The sequence below is a fragment of the Entelurus aequoreus genome, linkage group LG28 (genome assembly GCF_033978785.1).
Source record: "Entelurus aequoreus isolate RoL-2023_Sb linkage group LG28, RoL_Eaeq_v1.1, whole genome shotgun sequence".
Classification (NCBI taxonomy): Eukaryota; Metazoa; Chordata; class Actinopteri; order Syngnathiformes; family Syngnathidae; genus Entelurus; species Entelurus aequoreus.
This window is the reverse complement of record NC_084758.1, coordinates 18,007,035-18,025,711: the sequence shown is the minus strand read 5'-3', so window position 1 is coordinate 18,025,711 and position 18,677 is coordinate 18,007,035. Positions and strand designations below refer to the sequence as shown.

The 18,677-nt window shown below is 35.5% G+C and overlaps 1 protein-coding gene across 1 annotated transcript in view; it reads left to right on the top strand.

The window, feature by feature from the left end:
• apln (apelin) overlaps positions 1-18,677 on the top strand; it is a 67,774-nt gene that overhangs the window by 44,773 nt on the left and 4,324 nt on the right. The window contains exon 2 of the mRNA XM_062039794.1: positions 3,122-3,294. Coding sequence (XP_061895778.1) covers positions 3,122-3,288 — 167 coding nt within the window. The 3' untranslated portion in view covers positions 3,289-3,294. The remainder of the gene's footprint in view (positions 1-3,121; positions 3,295-18,677) is intronic.

Below are 18,677 nucleotides of genomic sequence, written 5' to 3'. Positions count from 1 at the left end.
GACCTGTCTTATCGTATGGAGAATCTTTGACTAGCATTTTTCTGCTGTGGATCTTGGACTTGGGTTTTGGCAGTAGTTACTTTGAAGCAGCAGACAGCTCTTGTCATATAAAGAATCTTTGACTAGCGCTTTTGAAATGTGTCATTAAAAACCGACGACCTCTCCTGTCATATAGAAAATCTTTGACTAGCATTTTTGAGATGCGTCTTTAAAAACTGCGGATCGCTTTTGTCGTATAGAGAATCTTGGACTAGCGTTTTTCTGCTGTAGATCTTGGACTTGCGTTTTTGCAGATGGTCCTTCAAACAGCAGACCCCTCTTGTCATAGATAGAATATTTCACCCGCATTTTTTAAACGTGTCCTTGAAAAACCAAAGACCTGTCTTATCGTATGGAGAATCTTTGACTAGCATTTTTCTGCTGTGGATCTTGGACTTGGGTTTTGGCAGTTGTTACTTTAAAGCAGCAGACAGCTCTTGTCATATAAATAAACTTTGACTCGCGCTTTTGAAATGTGTCATTAAAAACCGAAGACCTCTCCTGTCATATAGAAAATCTTTGACTAGCATTTTTGAGATGCGTCTTTAAAAACTGCGGACCGCTTTTGTCGTATAGAGAATCTTGGACTAGCGTTTTTTTGCTGTAGATCTTGGACTTGCGTTTTTGCAGATGGTCCTTCAAACAGCAGACCCCTCTTGTCATAGATAGAATATTTCACTCGCATTTTTGAAACGTGTCCTTGAAAAACCAAGGACCTGTCTTATCGTATGGAGAATCTTTGACTAGCATTTTTCTGCTGTGGAACTTGGACTTGGGTTTTGGCAGTTGTTACTTTAAAGCAGCAGACAGCTCTTGTCATATAAATAAACTTTGACTCGCGCTTTTGAAATGTGTCATTAAAAACCGAAGAACTCTCCTGTCATATAGAAAATCTTTGACTAGCATTTTTGAGATGCGTCTTTAAAAACTGCGGACCAATTTGTCGTATAGAGAATCTTGGACTAGCGTTTTTCTGCTGTAGATCTTGGACTTGCGTTTTTGCAGATGGTCCTTCAAACAGCAGACCCCTCTTGTCATAGATAGAATATTTCACTCGCATTTTTGAAACGTGTCCTTGAAAAACCAAAGACCTGTCTTATCGTATGGAGAATCTTTGACTAGCATTTTTCTTCTGTGGATCTTCAACTTGGGTTTTGGCAGTAGTTACTTTAAAGCAGCAGACAGCTCTTGTCATATAAATAAACTTTGACTCGCGCTTTTGAAATGTGTCATTAAAAACCGAAGACCTCTCCTGTCATATAGAGAATCTTTGACTAGCATTTATGAGATGTGTACTTTAAAACTGCGGACCGCTTTTGTCGTATAAAGAATCTTTGACTAGCGTTTTTCTGCTGTATATCTTGGACTTGCGTTTTTGCAGTTGGTCCCTCAAACAGCAGACCCCTCTTGTCATAGATAGAATATTTCACTCGCATTTTTGAAACGTGTCCTTGAAAAACCAAAGACCTGTCTTATCAAATGGAGAATCTTTGACTAGCATTTTTCTGCTGTGGATCTTGGACTTGGGTTTTGGCAGTAGTTACTTTGAAGCAGCAGACAGCTCTTGTCATATAAAGAATCTTTGACTAGCGCTTTTGAAATGTGTCATTAAAAACCGACGACCTCTCCTGTCATATAGAAAATCTTTGACTAGCATTTTTGAGATGCGTCTTTAAAAACTGCGGACCGCTTTTGTCGTATAGAGAATCTTGGACTAGCGTTTTTCTGCTGTAGATCTTGGACTTGCGTTTTTGCAGTTGGTCCTTCAAACAGCAGACCCCTCTTGTCATAGATAGAATATTTCACTCGCATTTTTGAAACGTGTCCTTGAAAAACCAAAGACCTGTCTTATCGTATGGAGAATCTTTGACTAGCATTTTTCTGCTGTGGAACTTGGACTTGGGTTTTGGCAGTTGTTACTTTAAAGCAGCAGACAGCTCTTGTCATATAAATAAACTTTGACTCGCGCTTTTGAAATGTGTCATTAAAAACCGAAGACCTCTCCTGTCATATAGAAAATCTTTGACTAGCATTTTTGAGATGCGTCTTTAAAAACTGCGGACCAATTTGTCGTATAGAGAATCTTGGACTAGCGTTTTTCTGCTGTAGATCTTGGACTTGAAAACCGAAGACCTATCTTATCATACGGAGAATCTTTGACTAGCGCTTTGGAAATGTGTCCTTCAAAACAGCGGACCGCTTTTGTCATGCCAAGTTCTTCTGGTGTCGATCTTGGACTTTTTGAGGACTTTTTAAAAAAAGACCAATCAGTTGATCTGCTTTCTCTTTTCCGATCTGCCCCACATCTGCGGTCCCCTTCAAGGTTTCTCGTTGTTCCCATTGGGTTGCCCTGATGTGGGATCTGAGCCGAGGATATCGTTGTGGACACTTGTGATTAAGGACTATATAAATAAACTTTGATTGATTGATTGATTGACTTGCGTTTTTGCAGTTGGTCCGTACAAACAGCAGACCGCTCTTGTCATACAAACAATCTTTGAGTAGCGTTTTCGCAATTGGTCCTTAAAAGGAGCAGAGAGCTCCTGTCATGCAGAGAAGTTTTGGCAATCTTTTTGTGCTCCTGTCATTCACAGGATATCTGATGGTTGTTTTTGCAAGACCGTAAGAGCCGAGTGCTCTTACGGTTGTGGTTCTTGGTCAAATGGGCACTCTCGTGATGCTCTTGGCATAGAGAAGATCTTTATAGGGGGGTCTTTGACACTGAAGTCATTTACACCGTAGAGTCTTCAGCTAATCAGGGCTCACTGAGAACATCTGGTATCACTCTCAAACACGCCGACGTTCACACACTCTCCAAACAGTCATCGCTAATCTGGGACCAAACACGGCGACAGGATGCACCTCGGTGAGGTTCTGTCACTGCGAGGTGTTTATGACGTGAGTGGCCGAGACATGAAACACAAGCGTTCTGACTCTGCGTTATGCTAGCGGCACGCTCACTTGATGGACAGTCGCTGGGTGGGCTTCAAAGGGCCCACACACCTCCACCCTCATCCATTATCTCCTTGCCTTGCCCGCATTCCCTCTGCAAGTTTTTTTTTACGCGTCCTTCATCTTGCAGGTCCGATGGCCTCCACGGAACATGGCCGGGAGCTGGGAGAAGCAGCTTCGGTGAGGAAACTGGTGCAGCAAAATCCCGTAAGAGGCGGTCAGACCCACAGACCGGCCGGCTGGAAGAGGAGACGTCCACGGCCCCGTCTTTCCCACAAGGGACCAATGCCGTTCTAGACCAAGGTGAGGCGCAACGAGACGCTCCTAACACTTCTTTGCGGGTATATGCTTATGTCATATAGAGCAGGGTCATATAGAGCAGGGTTCCCCAACCTTTTTTCCACCAGGGACCGGTTTAATGTATGCATTATTTTCACGGACCGGTTTTCTGCGTGTGGCCAACAAATTAGCCTTTGGCTCCAATCTGGCACATTAACATTTTATATGTCTATTAATGTGCATTGTCCCATGTACCGTATTTTTCGGAGTATAAGTCGCACCGGCCGAAAATGCATAATAAAGAAGGGAAAAAACATATATAAGTCGCATTTTGGGGGGAAATGTATTTGATAAAAGCCAACACCAAGAATAGACATTTCAAAGGCAATTTAAAATAAATAAAGAATAGTGAACAACAGGCTGAATAAGTGTACGTTATATGAGGCATAAATAACCAACTGAGAACGTGCCTGGTATGTTAACGTAACATATTATGGTAAGAGTCATTCAAATAACTATAACATATAGAACATGCTATACGTTTACCAAACAATCTGTCACTCCTGATCGCTAAATCCCACGAAATCTTATACGTCTAGTCTCTTACGTGAATGAGCTAAATAATATTATTTGATATTTTACGGTAATGTGGTAATAATTTCACACATAGGTCGCTCCTGAGTATAAGTCGCCAAACTATGAAAAAAACTGCGACTTATAGTCCGAAAAATATGGTACTATAACAAAGGAGTTGTAATGTACAACTATAAACAAGCTTATTGGTGTGTTCAGTGGGACAGGCGAAAGTTAAGTCAGAGAAAATGTGGTAGTTTATATATAAATTAATGTTTCTGTGCGGCCCGGTAGCAAAACCGGTGGTCGGGGACCACTGATATAGAGGATCTGTGACTCGATACCCGCACAATAGCAGCGTTCTTCTGTCATCTAGAGCAGGGGTCGGCAACCCAAAACGTTGAAAGAGGCATATTGGACCAAAAATACAAAAAAACAAATCTGTCTGGAGCCGGAAAAAAATGAAAAGCCATATATAAGTCTTATAATGAAGGCAACATATGACGTAAGTGTCTATATTTGATATAATAGCCTACTATCAAAATGACTTTAAAAGCCGTATATAAGTGTTGTAATGAAGGCAACACATGATGTGTCTATATTAGCTACAATAGCCTACTATCAAAATGACTATGTGTCGCAGGCCTAAACAAATCTTTGTTGACAGAAATGTTAAAATGTTATATTAATTCTACACATTTTTACAACATTAGAAAACATTAGTAAATCAGAGGCTACTCAGATTGGAAATTACTGGCTTTAATGGTCAAAGGTATAGATGTGTGTGTCCAAGTTAAGGCTGTCTTCTTTTAATATATTTATTACAATCTTTGGCAAGCTAGGTAACGTTTGCTGTGGTCTGGAACAACATGGCACACAAACAACTATCAGAAATGCAGCCAATATTACATACAGATAATGTGTCATGAGACATGCAAATATAAATTATATACAAAGAGGATAAAAGCAGAGGATATTAACTAGCATTTTTGCAGTAGATCCTTAAAAACGGCAAAGTTCTCCTGTCACAAAGAGGATCTTTAACTGGCATTTTTGCAGTAGATCCTTAAAAGCGGCAACATTCTCCTGTCACGAAGAGGATCTTTATCTAGCATTTTTGCAGTAGATCCTTAAAAACGGCAAAGGTCTCCTGTCACAAAGAGGATCTTTGACTGGCATTTTTGCAGTAGATCCTTTAAAACGACAAAGTTCTCCTGCCACAAAGAGGATCTTTAACTGGCATTTTTGCAGTAGATCCTTAAAAACGGCAACGTTCTCCTGTCACAAAGAGGATCTTTAACTAGAATTTCTGCAGTAGATCCTTAAAAACAGCAAAGTTCCCATGTCACGAAGAGGATCTTTAACTAGCATTTTTGCAGTAGGTCCTTATAAACAGCAACGTTCTCCTGTCACAAAGAGGATCTTTAACTAGCATTTTTGCAGTAGATCCTTAAAAACAGCAAAGTTCCCATGTCACTAAGAGGATCTTTAACTAGCATTTTTGCAGTAGATCCTTAAAAACGGCAAAGGTCTCCTGTCACAAAGAGGATCTTTAACTAGCATTTTCGCAGTAGATCCTTAAAAACGGCAAACGTCTCCTCTCACGGTGAGGGTCTTTAACTGCCATTTTTGCAGTAGATCCTTAAAAGCGGCAACGTTCTCCTGTCACAAAAGACGATCTTTAACTAGCATTTTTGCAGTAGATCCTTAAAAACTGCAAATTTCTCCTGTCACAAAGAGGATCTTTAACTGGCATTTTTGCAGTAGATCCTTAAAAACGGCAACGTTCTCCTGTCACAAAGAGGATCTTTAACTAGAATTTTTGCAGTAGATCCTTAAAAACAGCAAAGTTCCCATGTCACGAAGAGGATCTTTAACTAGCATTTTTGCAGTAGGTCCTTATAAACAGCAAAGTTCTCCTGTCACAAAGAGGATCTTTAACTAGCCTTTTTGCAGTAGATCCTTAAAAACAGCAAAGTTCCCATGTCACTAAGAGGATCTTTAACTAGCATTTTTGCAGTAGATCCTTAAAAACAGCAAAGGTCTCCTGTCACAAAGAGGATCTTTAACTGGCATTTTTGCAGTAGATCCTTAAAAATGACGAAGTTCTCCTGTCACAAAGAGGATCTTTAACTAGCATTTTCGCAGTAGATCCTTAAAAACGGCAAAAGTCTCCTCTCACGGTGAGGATCTTTAACTGCCATTTTTGCAGTAGATCCTTAAAAGCGGCAACGTTCTCCTGTCACAAAAGACGATCTTTAACTAGCATTTTTGCAGTAGATCCTTAAAAACTGCAAAGTTCTCCTGTCACAAAGAGGATCTTTAACTAGCATTTTTGCAGTAGATCCTTAAAAATGGCAACATTCTCCTGCCACAAAGAGGATCTTTAACTGGCATTTTTGCAGTAGATCCTTAAAAACGACAAATTTCTCCTATCACAAAGAGGATCTTCAACTAGCATTTTCGCAGTAGATCCTTAAAAACGGCAAAAGTCTCCTTTCACGGTGAGGATCTTTAACTGGCATTTTTGCAGTAGATCCTTAAAAGCGGCAACATTCTCCTGTCACAAAAGACGATCTTTAACTAGCATTTTTGCAGTAGATCCTTAAAAATGGCAACGTTCTCCTGTCACAAAGAGGATCTTTAACTAGCATTTTTGCAGTAGATCCTTAAAAATGGCAACGTTCTCCTGTCACAAAGAGGATCTTTAACTAGCATTTTTGCAGTAGATCCTTAAAAATGGCAACGTTCTCCTGTCACAAAGAGGATCTTTAACTAGCATTTTTGCAGTAGATCCTTAAAAATGGCAACGTTCTCCTGTCACAAAGAGGATTTTTAACTAGCATTTTTGCAGTAGATCCCTAAAAACGACAAGGTCTCCTGTCACAAAGAGGATCTTTAACTGGCATTTTTGCAGTAGATCCTTAAAAACGGCAAATTCCTCCTGTCACAAAGAGGATCTTTAACTGGCATTTTTGCAGTGGATCCTTAAAAACGACAAATTTCTCCTGTCACAAAGAGGATTTTTAACTAGCATTTTTGCAGTAGATCCTTAAAAACGACAAAGGTCTCCTGTCACAAAGAGGATCTTTAACTGGCATTTTTGCAGTAGATCCTTAAAAACGGCAAATTCCTCCTGTCACAAAGAGGATCTTTAACTGGCATTTTTGTAGTAGATCCTTAAAAACGACAAAGTTCTCCTGTCACAAAGAGGATCTTTAACTAGCATTTTTGCAGTAGATCCTTAAAAATGGCAACGTTCTCCTGTCACAAAGACGATCTTTAACTGGCATTTTTGCAGTAGATCCTTAAAAACGACAAAGTTCTCCTGTCACAAAGAGGATCTTTAACTGGCATTTTTGCAGTAGATCCTTAAAAACTACACATTTCTCCTGTCACAAAGAGGATCTTTAACTAGCATTTTTGCAGTAGATCCTTAAAAACGACAAAGTTCTCCTGTCACAAAGAGGATCTTTAACTGGCATTTTTGCAGTAGATCCTTAAAAACGACAAATTTCTCCTGTCACAAAGAGGATCTTTAACTGGCATTTTTGCAGTAGATCCTTAAAAACTACAAATTTCTCCTGTCACAAAGAGGATTTTTAACTAGCATTTTTGCAGTAGATCCTTAAAAACGACAAAGTTCTCCTGTCACAAAGAGGATCTTTAACTAGCATTTTCGCAGTAGATCCTTAAAAACGGCAACGTTCTCCTGTCACAAAGACGATCTTTAACCGGCATTTTTGCAGTAGATCCTTCAAAACGACAAAGGTCTCCTGTCACAAAGAGGATCTTTAACTGGCATTTTGCAGTAGATCCTTAAAAACGGCAACGTTCTCCTGTCACAAAGGATCTTTAACTGGCATTTTTGCAGTGGATCCTTAAAAACGACAAATTTCTCCTGTCACAAAGAGGATTTTTAACTAGCATTTTTGCAGTAGATCCTTAAAAAACGACAAAGGTCTCCTGTCACAAAGAGGATCTTTAACTGGCATTTTTGCAGTAGATCCTTAAAAACGGCAAATTCCTCCTGTCACAAAGAGGATCTTTAACTGGCATTTTTGTAGTAGATCCTTAAAAACGACAAAGTTCCCATGTCACAAAGAGGATCTTTAACTGGCATTTTTGCAGTAGATCCTTAAAAACGACAAATTTCTCCTGTCACAAAGAGGATTTTTAACTAGCATTTTTGCAGTAGATCCTTAAAAACGACAAAGTTCTCCTGTCACAAAGAGGATCTTTAACTGGCATTTTTGCAGTGGATCCTTAAAAACAACAAATTTCTCCTGTCACAAAGAGGATCTTTAACTAGCATTTTTGCAGTAGATCCTTAAAAACGACCAAGTTCTCCTGTCACAAGGAGGATCTTTAACTGGCATTTTTGCAGTAGATCCTTCAAAACGACAAATTTCTCCTGTCACAAAGAGGATTTTTCACTAGCATTTTTGCAGTAGATCCTTAAAAACGACAAAGGTCTCCTGTCACAAAGAGGATCTTTAACTGGCATTTTTGCAGTAGATTCTAAAAACAACAAAGTTCTCCTGTCACGGAGAGGATCTTTAACTGGCATGTTTGCCGTAGATCCCTAAAAAAAAAGCAACATTTGTTTGTGTCGAACAATGGAGAATGCATCGACTCCCCTACAAAGTCAAAGTCTGGCAATAAGACAGGAAGTGCAGCGTTTAAAAGAATAAAAGACTATTGTTGACGTTCAAAGAAAGGTAGCGAGCTCATTGTCCTCCATTTGCAACCATGCGGGAGATGCTTCTTGTTAGAAACGTCTTGTTCTTCAGAATAAAACGTCCTGTCCTTCAGATTAAAACATCCTGTCCTTCAGATTAAGTCAATTAAAGCCCTTTAGCAAAGACAACAGCTTCTCCACAATGTTGAACTTGCTGTCAGGCCAAACAGTCGCTGGCGGGAAACATCTTTCATCAGCAATCTGAGACGATATTTGACTTCTGCCGCGTTCACACTTTGATTTTCTACGGCCAGCCAAAGCAAACTGTGTGCGTTTGAAAAGCAAACATAGGAGGCGCCAGAGAGAAACTAAACCACTGTGCGTATTTCCACACTCCAGTAGCATCCATTCCAAAGAAATATCGATACTGCCGATACCAGATCTTTATGCTCTGATATCGATTCTCCAATTAAAACATCGATACTTTTGATACTTTAGTTCAGGGGTGTCAAAACTCTCATACTGAAAAGTCAAAGTATGCGGCGGCCATATTGATATTTTAACTTAAAACAATGCTAAAAAATATATATTGTGTCAGCTATGTATTATAGGTGACTAAGTATATTATTATTAGTTAGAACTTTTCATTTATTCCTCATTATATACCGCTCTTTTTCTTACATTTTTACTATCATTTTTTCCCCATGTAAAAATACAATAAAAAGAATATTAATATCATTGTGTAAGTGCAGGATATTATGCATCATAATTTGTGCCTGTAGAAAAATATTAACGTTAAGTTACATAATACAGTGTTTATTATTGTTGTTGTCATTGTTTCCAATTGATTAATTCATGAGTTAGCATTTAATTAACCGACTAAAACGTGTCAATATTATAGACTTTTTTTCTTCTTCATATACTACATAATTATTTTTATCTTAAAAAATGCTAAAAACAGACATTGTGTCAGCTAAGTATTATAGGTGACTTAGTATATTATTATTAATTATTAGTTAGAACATTTAATTTTTTTCTCATTATATACAGCTCTTTTTCTTACATTTTTACTATTATTTTTTCACCATGTAAGAATATAATAAAACCAATATCAATATTATTGTGTAACTGCATAATATTATGCATCATAATTTGTGCCTGTAGAAAAATATTAATGTTAAGTTACATAATAGTGTTTATTATTGTTGTTGTCATTTTTTCCAATTGATTAATTCATGAGTTAGCATTTAATTAACTGACTAAAACGTGTCAATATTATAGATTTTTTTTCTTCTTTATATACTACATAATTATTTTTTTAAAACAGACATTGTGTCAGCTATGTATTATAGGTGACTAAGTATATTATTATTAATTATTACTTAGAACATTTCATTTTTTTCTCATTATATGCCGCTCTTTTTCTTACATTTTTACTATTGTTTTTCCCCATGTAAGAATACAAAAAACGTATTAATATTAGTGTGTAACTGCATGATAGTATGTGTCAAAAATTGTGCCTGTAAAAAAATATTAATCTTCAGTTACATAATACAGTGTTTATTATTGTTGTTGTAATTTTTTCAAATTGATTAATTACCTGACTAAAACGTGTCAAAATTTTAGATTTTTTTTCTTTATATAGTACTTTTTTTTTATTTAAAAAAATGCTAAAAACAGATTTTGTGTCAGCTATGTATTATAGGTGACTAAGTATATTATCATTAATTATTAGTTACAACATTTCATTTTTTTCTCATTATATACCGCTCTTTTCTTACAATTTTACTATTGTTTTTTACCCATGTAAGAATACAAAAAAAGGTAATGTTTATTAATAAACATTAATAAACAATAATAATTTTTATTATTGTTGTCATTTTTTCCAATTGATTAATTCATGAGTTAGCATTTAATTAACTGACTAAAACGTGTCAATATTATAGACATTTTTTTTCTTCATATACTACATAATTATTTTTATCTTAAAAAAATGCTAAAAACAGACATTGTGTCAGCTATGTATTATAGGTGACTAAGTATATTATTATTAATTATCAGTTACAACATTTAATTTTTTTCTCATTATATACAGCTCTTTTTCTTACATTTTTACTGTTTTTCCCCATGTAAGAATACAATAAAAGGTATTAATATTATAGTGTAACTGCATGATATTATGCGTGAAAAATTGTGCCTGTAGAAAAATATTAATTTTCAGTTACATAATAGTGTTTATTATTGTTGTTGTAATTTTTTCAAATTGATTAATTCATGTGAGTTAGCTTTTAATTAACTAAATAAAACGTATCAATATTATAGACATTTTTTTTCTTCATATACTACATTATTTTTTTTATTTAAAAAATGCTAAAAACAAACATTGTGTCAGCTATGTGTCATAAGTGATTAAATATAATATTATTAATTATTAGTTAGAACATTTCAGCTGTTTTTGCTCTTTTTTCTTACATATTTAATGTTGTTTCTTCCCATGTAAGAATAGAATAAAAATAATATTATAATTGTTTAACTGCATAATTCTGTATGTCAAAAATTCTGCCTGTACGAAAATATTAATGTTAAGTTACATAATATAGTGTTTATTATTGTTGTTGTCATTTTTTTAAATTGATTAATTCATGAGTTAGCATTTAATTAACTGGCTAAAACGTGTCAATATCTTAGATTGTTTTTTTTATATAGTACATTGATATTTTTTTATAAAAACAAAAAAAAAAGATAAAAACAGATATTGTGTGAGCTATGTACAAACCCCGTTTCCATATGAGTTGGGAAATTGTGTTAGATGTAAATATAAACGGAATACAATGATTTGCAAATCATTTTCAACCCATATTAAATTGAATATGCTACAAAAACAACATATTTGATGTTCAAACTGATAAACATTTTTTTTTTGTGCAAATAATCATTAACTTTAGAATTTGATGCCAGCAACACGTGACAAAGAAGTTGGGAAAGGTGGCAATAAATACTGATAAAGTTGAGGAATGCTCATCAAACACTTATTTGGAACATCCCACAGGTGAACAGGCAAATTGGGAACAGGTGGGTGCCATGATTGGGTATGAAAGTAGATTCCATGAAATGCTCAGTCATTCACAAACAAGGATGGGGTGAGGGTCACCACTTTGTCAACAAATGTGTGAGCAAATTGTTGAACAGTTTAAGAAAAACCTTTCTCAACCAGCTATTGCAAGGAATTTAGGGATTTCACAATCTACGGTCCGTAATATCATCAACGGGATCAGAGAATCTGGAGAAATCACTGCACGTAAGCAACTAAGCCCGTGACCTTCGATCCCTCAGGCTGTACTGCATCAACAAGCGACATCAGTGTGTAAAGGATATCACCACATAGACTCAGGAACACTTCAGAAACCCACTGTCAGTAACTACAGTTGGTCACTACATATTAAAACTCTCCTATGCAAGGCGAAAACCGTTTATCAACAACACCCAGAAACGCCGTCGGCTTCGCTGGGCCTGAGCTCATCTAAGATGGACTGATACAAAGTGGAAAAGTGTTCTGTGGTCTGACGAGTCCACATTTCAAATAGTTTTTGGAAACTGTGGACGTCGTGTCCTCCGGACCAAAGAGGAAAAGAACCATCCGGATTGTTCTAGGCGCAAAGTTGAAAAGCCAGCATGTGTGATGGTATGGGGGTGTATTAGTGCCCAAGACATGGGTAGCTTACACATCTGTGAAGGCGCCATTAATACTGAAAGGTACATACAGGTTTTGGAGCAACATATGTTGCCATCCAAGCAACGTTACCATGGACGCCCCTGCTTATTTCAGCAAGACAATGCCAAGCCATGTGTTACATCAACGTGGCTTTATAGTAAAAGAGTGCCGGTACTAGACTGGCCTGCCTGTAGTCCAGACCTGTCTCCCATTGAAAATGTGTGGCGCATTATGAAGCCTAAAATACCACAACGGAGACCCCCGGACTGTTGAACAACTTAAGCTGTACATCAAGCAAGAATGGGAAAGAATTCCACCTGAGAAGCTTCAAAAATGTGTCTCCTCAGTTCCCAAACGTTTACTAAGTGTTGTTTAAAGGAAAGGCCATGTAACACAGTGGTGAACATGCCCTTTCCCAACTACTTTGGCACGTGTTGCAGCCATGAAATTCTAAGTTAATTATTATTTGCCAAAAAAAAATAAAGTTTATGAGTTTGAACATCAAATATGTTGTCTTTGTAGCATATTCAACTGAATATGGGTTGAAAAGGATTTGCAAATCATTGTATTCCATTTATATTTACATCTAACACAATTTCCCCAACTCATATGGAAACGGGGTGTGTATTTGAAAACACACCACTTTTTCAATCTTAGCGGACACATTAGGTGTATTAGCACAAAGTACCGGGTCAGCCTGGATTTTACTCTGGGAAAGAAAACATGGCACGTCACCGGCGTGTGCGTTGAGAAACATGAGCGCCGAGCATCTTTTCCAAACACGCAGCGAGACAGGGGAACTCTCCCAGACACAACATCCCTGCAGGATACCGACCCGCGAAAGGCCGCCATAAATCCCAGCCCGAGCGAGACTGCTCGGGAGTGTCAGGCCATGGTTAATCACTTCATGGGGGGGGGGAGAGACAAGCATCAAGGCCATAGAAACTGGGAAGAATTATGAATCTTTCTTCTATTTTGGAGGTACATTTCCTTTTTATTTCACTCATGCCTTCCATTCAGGACTCTCAAGGGCAGCAAACAATGAGTGCGGTAAAAAAAAAAAAAAAAAGACAAGCATTTGACTGAACGTTGGTCAAAAGACAAACAATAAGGTTCTAAAGGTCTCCGCCAACATTATTAAACATCCCACGCTGCTTCAAAGTGCTCTTGTTTAAAGGGGACAAAGGAGGACGGCTATTTAGCCTTTGGCCCGACTTTGCAGTTTCTGTCAGACAACTTGTAGCCACGAGTAGTGAAGAGAGACATAAAACTGTCCAACTAGATCCGAACCAAAAAAGGGGTCATATCATAAATTAGTTTCTACATTTAAAAGACTTCCTTGTGGGCCAATGGTGCCGATACCGAGTAAAATCCAGGCGATACCGACACGGTACTTTGTGCAAATATCAGGCACTATGGTATTCATTAAATGATACATTAATTAATTCAGGAATTAATTATATCAGACCACATGGTATTTTGTAAATATTACTGAATGAATGTATTCAGGATAAATGATATCAGACACCGTGGTATTCTGGTAATAATACTAAATTAATTAATTAAGAATAAAATATATGAAGCACTGTAGTATCCATTAAATAATCAACTATTTCAGGAATAAATTATACTAGAAACCATGGTATTTTTTTGTAAATATAACTGAATGAATGTATTCAGGATAAATGATATCAGACACCGTGGTATTCTGGAAATATTACTGAATGAATTTATTCAGGATAAATTATATCAGACACCGTGGTATTCTGGAAATAATACTGATGTATTCAGGATAAATGATATCAGAGACCGTGGTATTTTGTAAATATTACTGAATGAATGTATTCAGGATAAATGATATCAGAGACCGTGGTATTTTGTAAATATTACTGAATGAATGTATTCAGGATAAATGATATCAGAGACCGTGGTATTCTGGTAATAATACTAAATTAATTAATTAAGAATAAAATATATGAAGCACTGTAGTATCCATTAAATAATCAACTATTTCAGGAATAAATTATACTAGAAACCATGGTATTTTTTTGTAAATATAACTGAATGAATGTATTCAGGATAAATGATATCAGACACCGTGGTATTCTGGAAATATTACTGAATGAATTTATTCAGGATAAATTATATCAGACACCGTGGTATTCTGGAAATAATACTGATGTATTCAGGATAAATGATATCAGAGACCGTGGTATTTTGTAAATATTACTGAATGAATGTATTCAGGATAAATGATATCAGACACCGTGGTATTCTGGAAATAATACTGATGTATTCAGGATAAATGATATCAGAGACCGTGGTATTTTGTAAATATTACTGAATGAATGTATTCAGGATAAATGATATCAGACACCGTGGTATTCTGGAAATAATACTGATGTATTCAGGATAAATGATATCAGAGACCGTGGTATTTTGTAAATATTACTGAATGAATGTATTCAGGATAAATGATATCAGACACCGTGGTATTCTGGTAATAATACTAAATTAATAAATTAAGGATAAAATATATGAAGCAATGTAGTATCCATTAAATAATCAACAATTTCAGGAATAAATTATACTAGGAACCATGGTATTTTGTAAATATTACTGAATGAATGTATTCAAGATTAATGATATCAGACACTGTGGTATTCTGTAAATATTACTGAATTAATTTATTCAGGATGAATTATATCAGACACCGGGGTATTCTAGAAATAATACTAAATCAATTAAGGATCAAATATATGAGGCACTGTGGTATTCATTAAATATTACTGAATGAATGTATTCAGGATAAATGATATCAGAGACCGTGGTATTTTGTAAATATTACTGAATGAATGTATTCAGGATAAATGATATCAGACACCGTGGTATTCTGGTAATAATACTAAATGAATTAATTAAGAATAAAATATATGAAGCACTGTAGTATCCATTAAATAATCAACTATTTCAGGAATAAATTACACTAGAAACTATGGTATTTTTTTGTAAATATAACTGAATGAATGTATTCAGGATAAATGATATCAGACACCGTGGTATTCTGTAAATATTACTGAATGAATGTATTCAGGATAAATGATATCAGACACCGTGGTATTCTGGAAATAATACTGATGTATTCAGGATAAATGATATCAGAGACCGTGGTATTTTGTAAATATTACTGAATGAATGTATTCAGGATAAATGATATCAGACACCGTGGTATCCTGGTAATAATACTAAATTAATAAATTAAGGATAAAATATATGAAGCAATGTAGTATCCATTAAATAATCAACAATTTCAGGAATAAATTATACTAGGAACCATGGTATTTTGTAAATATTACTGAATGAATGTATTCAAGATAAATGATATCAGACACTGTGGTATTCTGTAAATATTACTGAATTAATTTATTCAGGATGAATTATATCAGACACCGGGGTATTCTAGAAATAATACTAAATCAATTAAGGATCAAATATATGAGGCACTGTGGTATTCATTAAATATTACTGAATGAATGTATTCAGGATAAATGATATCAGAGACCGTGGTATTTTGTAAATATTACTGAATGAATGTATTCAGGATAAATTATATCAGACAACTTGGTATTCTGGTAATAATACTAAATGAATTAATTAAGGTTAAAATATATGAAGCACTGTAGTATCCATTAAATAATCAACAATTTCAGGAATAAATTATACTAGAAACCATGGTATTTTTTTGTAAATATTACTGAATGAATGTATTCAGGATAAATTATATCAGACACCATGGTATTCTGGAAATAATACTGAATGAATGTATTCAGGATAAATTATATCAGACACCGTGGTATTCTGGTAATAATACTAAATTAATTAATTAAGGATACACTATATGAAGCACTGTAGTATCCATTAAATAATCAACAATTTCAGGAATAAATTATACTAGAAACCATGGTATTTTTTTGTAAATATTACTGAATGAATGTATTCAGGATAAATGATATCAGACACCGTGGTATTCTGGAAATAATACTAAATCAATTAAGGATAAAAATATGAGGCACTGTGGTATTCATTAAATATGAAAATAATTAATTCAGGAATAAATTATAACAGACGCCATGGTGTTCTGGAAATAATACCAAATTAATTAATTAAGGATACAATATATGAGGCACCGTGGCATTCATTAAATAATAAAATAATTCAGGAATAAATGTTATCAGACACCATGATATTCTGTAAATATTACTGAATGGAGCTATTCAGGATAAATGATATCAGACACCATGGTATTCTGGAACCAATACTGAATTAATGAATGATAAAATATATAAGGGACTGTGGCATTCACTAAATAATACAACAATTCAGGAATAAATGAAGGGACAAGGAAAATGGATAGATGGATGATATCAGACCCCATGGCATTCTGTAAATATTACTGAATTAATGTATTCAAGATAAATGATATCAGACACAACGGTATTCAGGAAATAATACTAAATTATTTTTTTCAAGATAAATGATATCAGACACTATGGTATTTTGGAAATAATACTAAATGAATTATTAAGGATAAAATATATGAGGCACTGTGGTATTCACTAAATAATAAAACAATTCAGGAATAAATGAAGGGACAAATGGATGGATGGATGGATGATATCAGACACCATGGTATTCTGTAAATATTACCGAATGAATGTATTCAGGACAAATGATATTAGACACCATGGTATTCTGGAAATAATACTGAATGAATTATTAAGGATAAAATATATGAGGCACTGTGGTATTCACTGAATAATAAAACAATTCAAAAATAAATGATACCAGAAACCATGGTGTTCTGTAAATATTACTGAATGAATGTGTTAAGGATAAATGATATCAGACACCGTCTCTCTAGGTCGTCCTCAGACGAGCCTTCCATCGTTGCTTCCAGTCATCCCGATTCTCCATACCTTTGGCCAGTTCCTTGGTACTCTGAGCTCCTGCATCCTTCTTGAGTATGTCCACGTACGTCCTCTTGACCCATGCTGACCGACTTCTCCAGACTGGAGAAGACACCGTGGTATTCTAGAAAATAATACTAAATTAATTAAGGATCAAATATATGAGGCATTGTGGTATTCATTAAATAATAAAATAATTAATTCAGGAATAAATGGTATCAGTCACCATGGTGTACTGTAAATATTACTGAATGAATTTATTCAGGGTAAATGATATCAGACACGTAGTGACATATTGTTGGTTTTACGAGCAGACGAGCATGTTCGGCAGCGCACAATCACAGAGTACTTACAAGCAGACACAGTGTGTAGACAGAAAAGGGAGAACGGACGCATTTTGGTTTAAAAAGTAAAGATATAGGTGAAGTTATAACACTTAAACACCCTCAGGAAGAGGTGCTTAAAGACATGGCTATCTAGCTAGCGGCTAAAGTTAATCTGCAAATCACTAATCCTTGTCTCCATGGCGACAAATAAAGTACGTTTCTTACAAGTATCATCTCTGCGGGACGAGGAATAGCTAAACATGCTTCACTACCCACCCTAGCTCACCTGCCATTGGTGGATCTACACCTGACATCCACTGTAATGATACCAAGTACAGGAGCGTTTCTAGTCGATACTACTATAATTACATCAATCTTTTTTAATTAAAAAAAAAATGTATATTATGTTTATAATGTCAGGAAATATGTCCCTGGACACATGAGGATTTTGAATATGACCAATGTATGATCCTGTAACGACTTGGTATCGGATTGATACCCAAATTTGTGGTAAAATCCAAGACTAATATAACAGAAGAATAAGGGATTATTACATTTTAACAGAAGTGTAGATATAACATGTTAAAATATAAAATAAGCAGATATTAAAAGTAAATGAACAATTAGATTAATAATTCATTTTCTACCGCTTGTCCTTAATAATGTTGACAAAATAATAGATTGGAAAATGACACAATATGTTACTGCATATGTCAGCAGCTAAATTAGGAGCCCTTGTTTGTTTACTTACTACTAAAAGACAAGTTGTCTTGTATGTTCACTATTTTATTTAAGGACAAACTTGCAATAATAAACATATGTTTAATGTACCCTAAGATTTTTAGTTAAAATAAAGCCAATAATGCCATTTTTTGTGGTCCCTTTTATTTAGAAAGTACATTTTGGTACAGATACCAATGGGTATCGGTTACTAGAAGCACTTTAAAACAGTGCAAAGTCTGGCATGGAGGCCAACACACTTCCAGTACACTTTTACGGGACACCTGAGAGTTTAAAATGATTGAAAACTAAAATAATGTGGGATTTCTACCAGGAAGTTTACTATTAAGATAGCAGATAACGCCATTCAGAGGCCTCTCGCCATCCCAGCTTCTCCAATACGGCCTCAGGCTACGTTCTCATCTTCT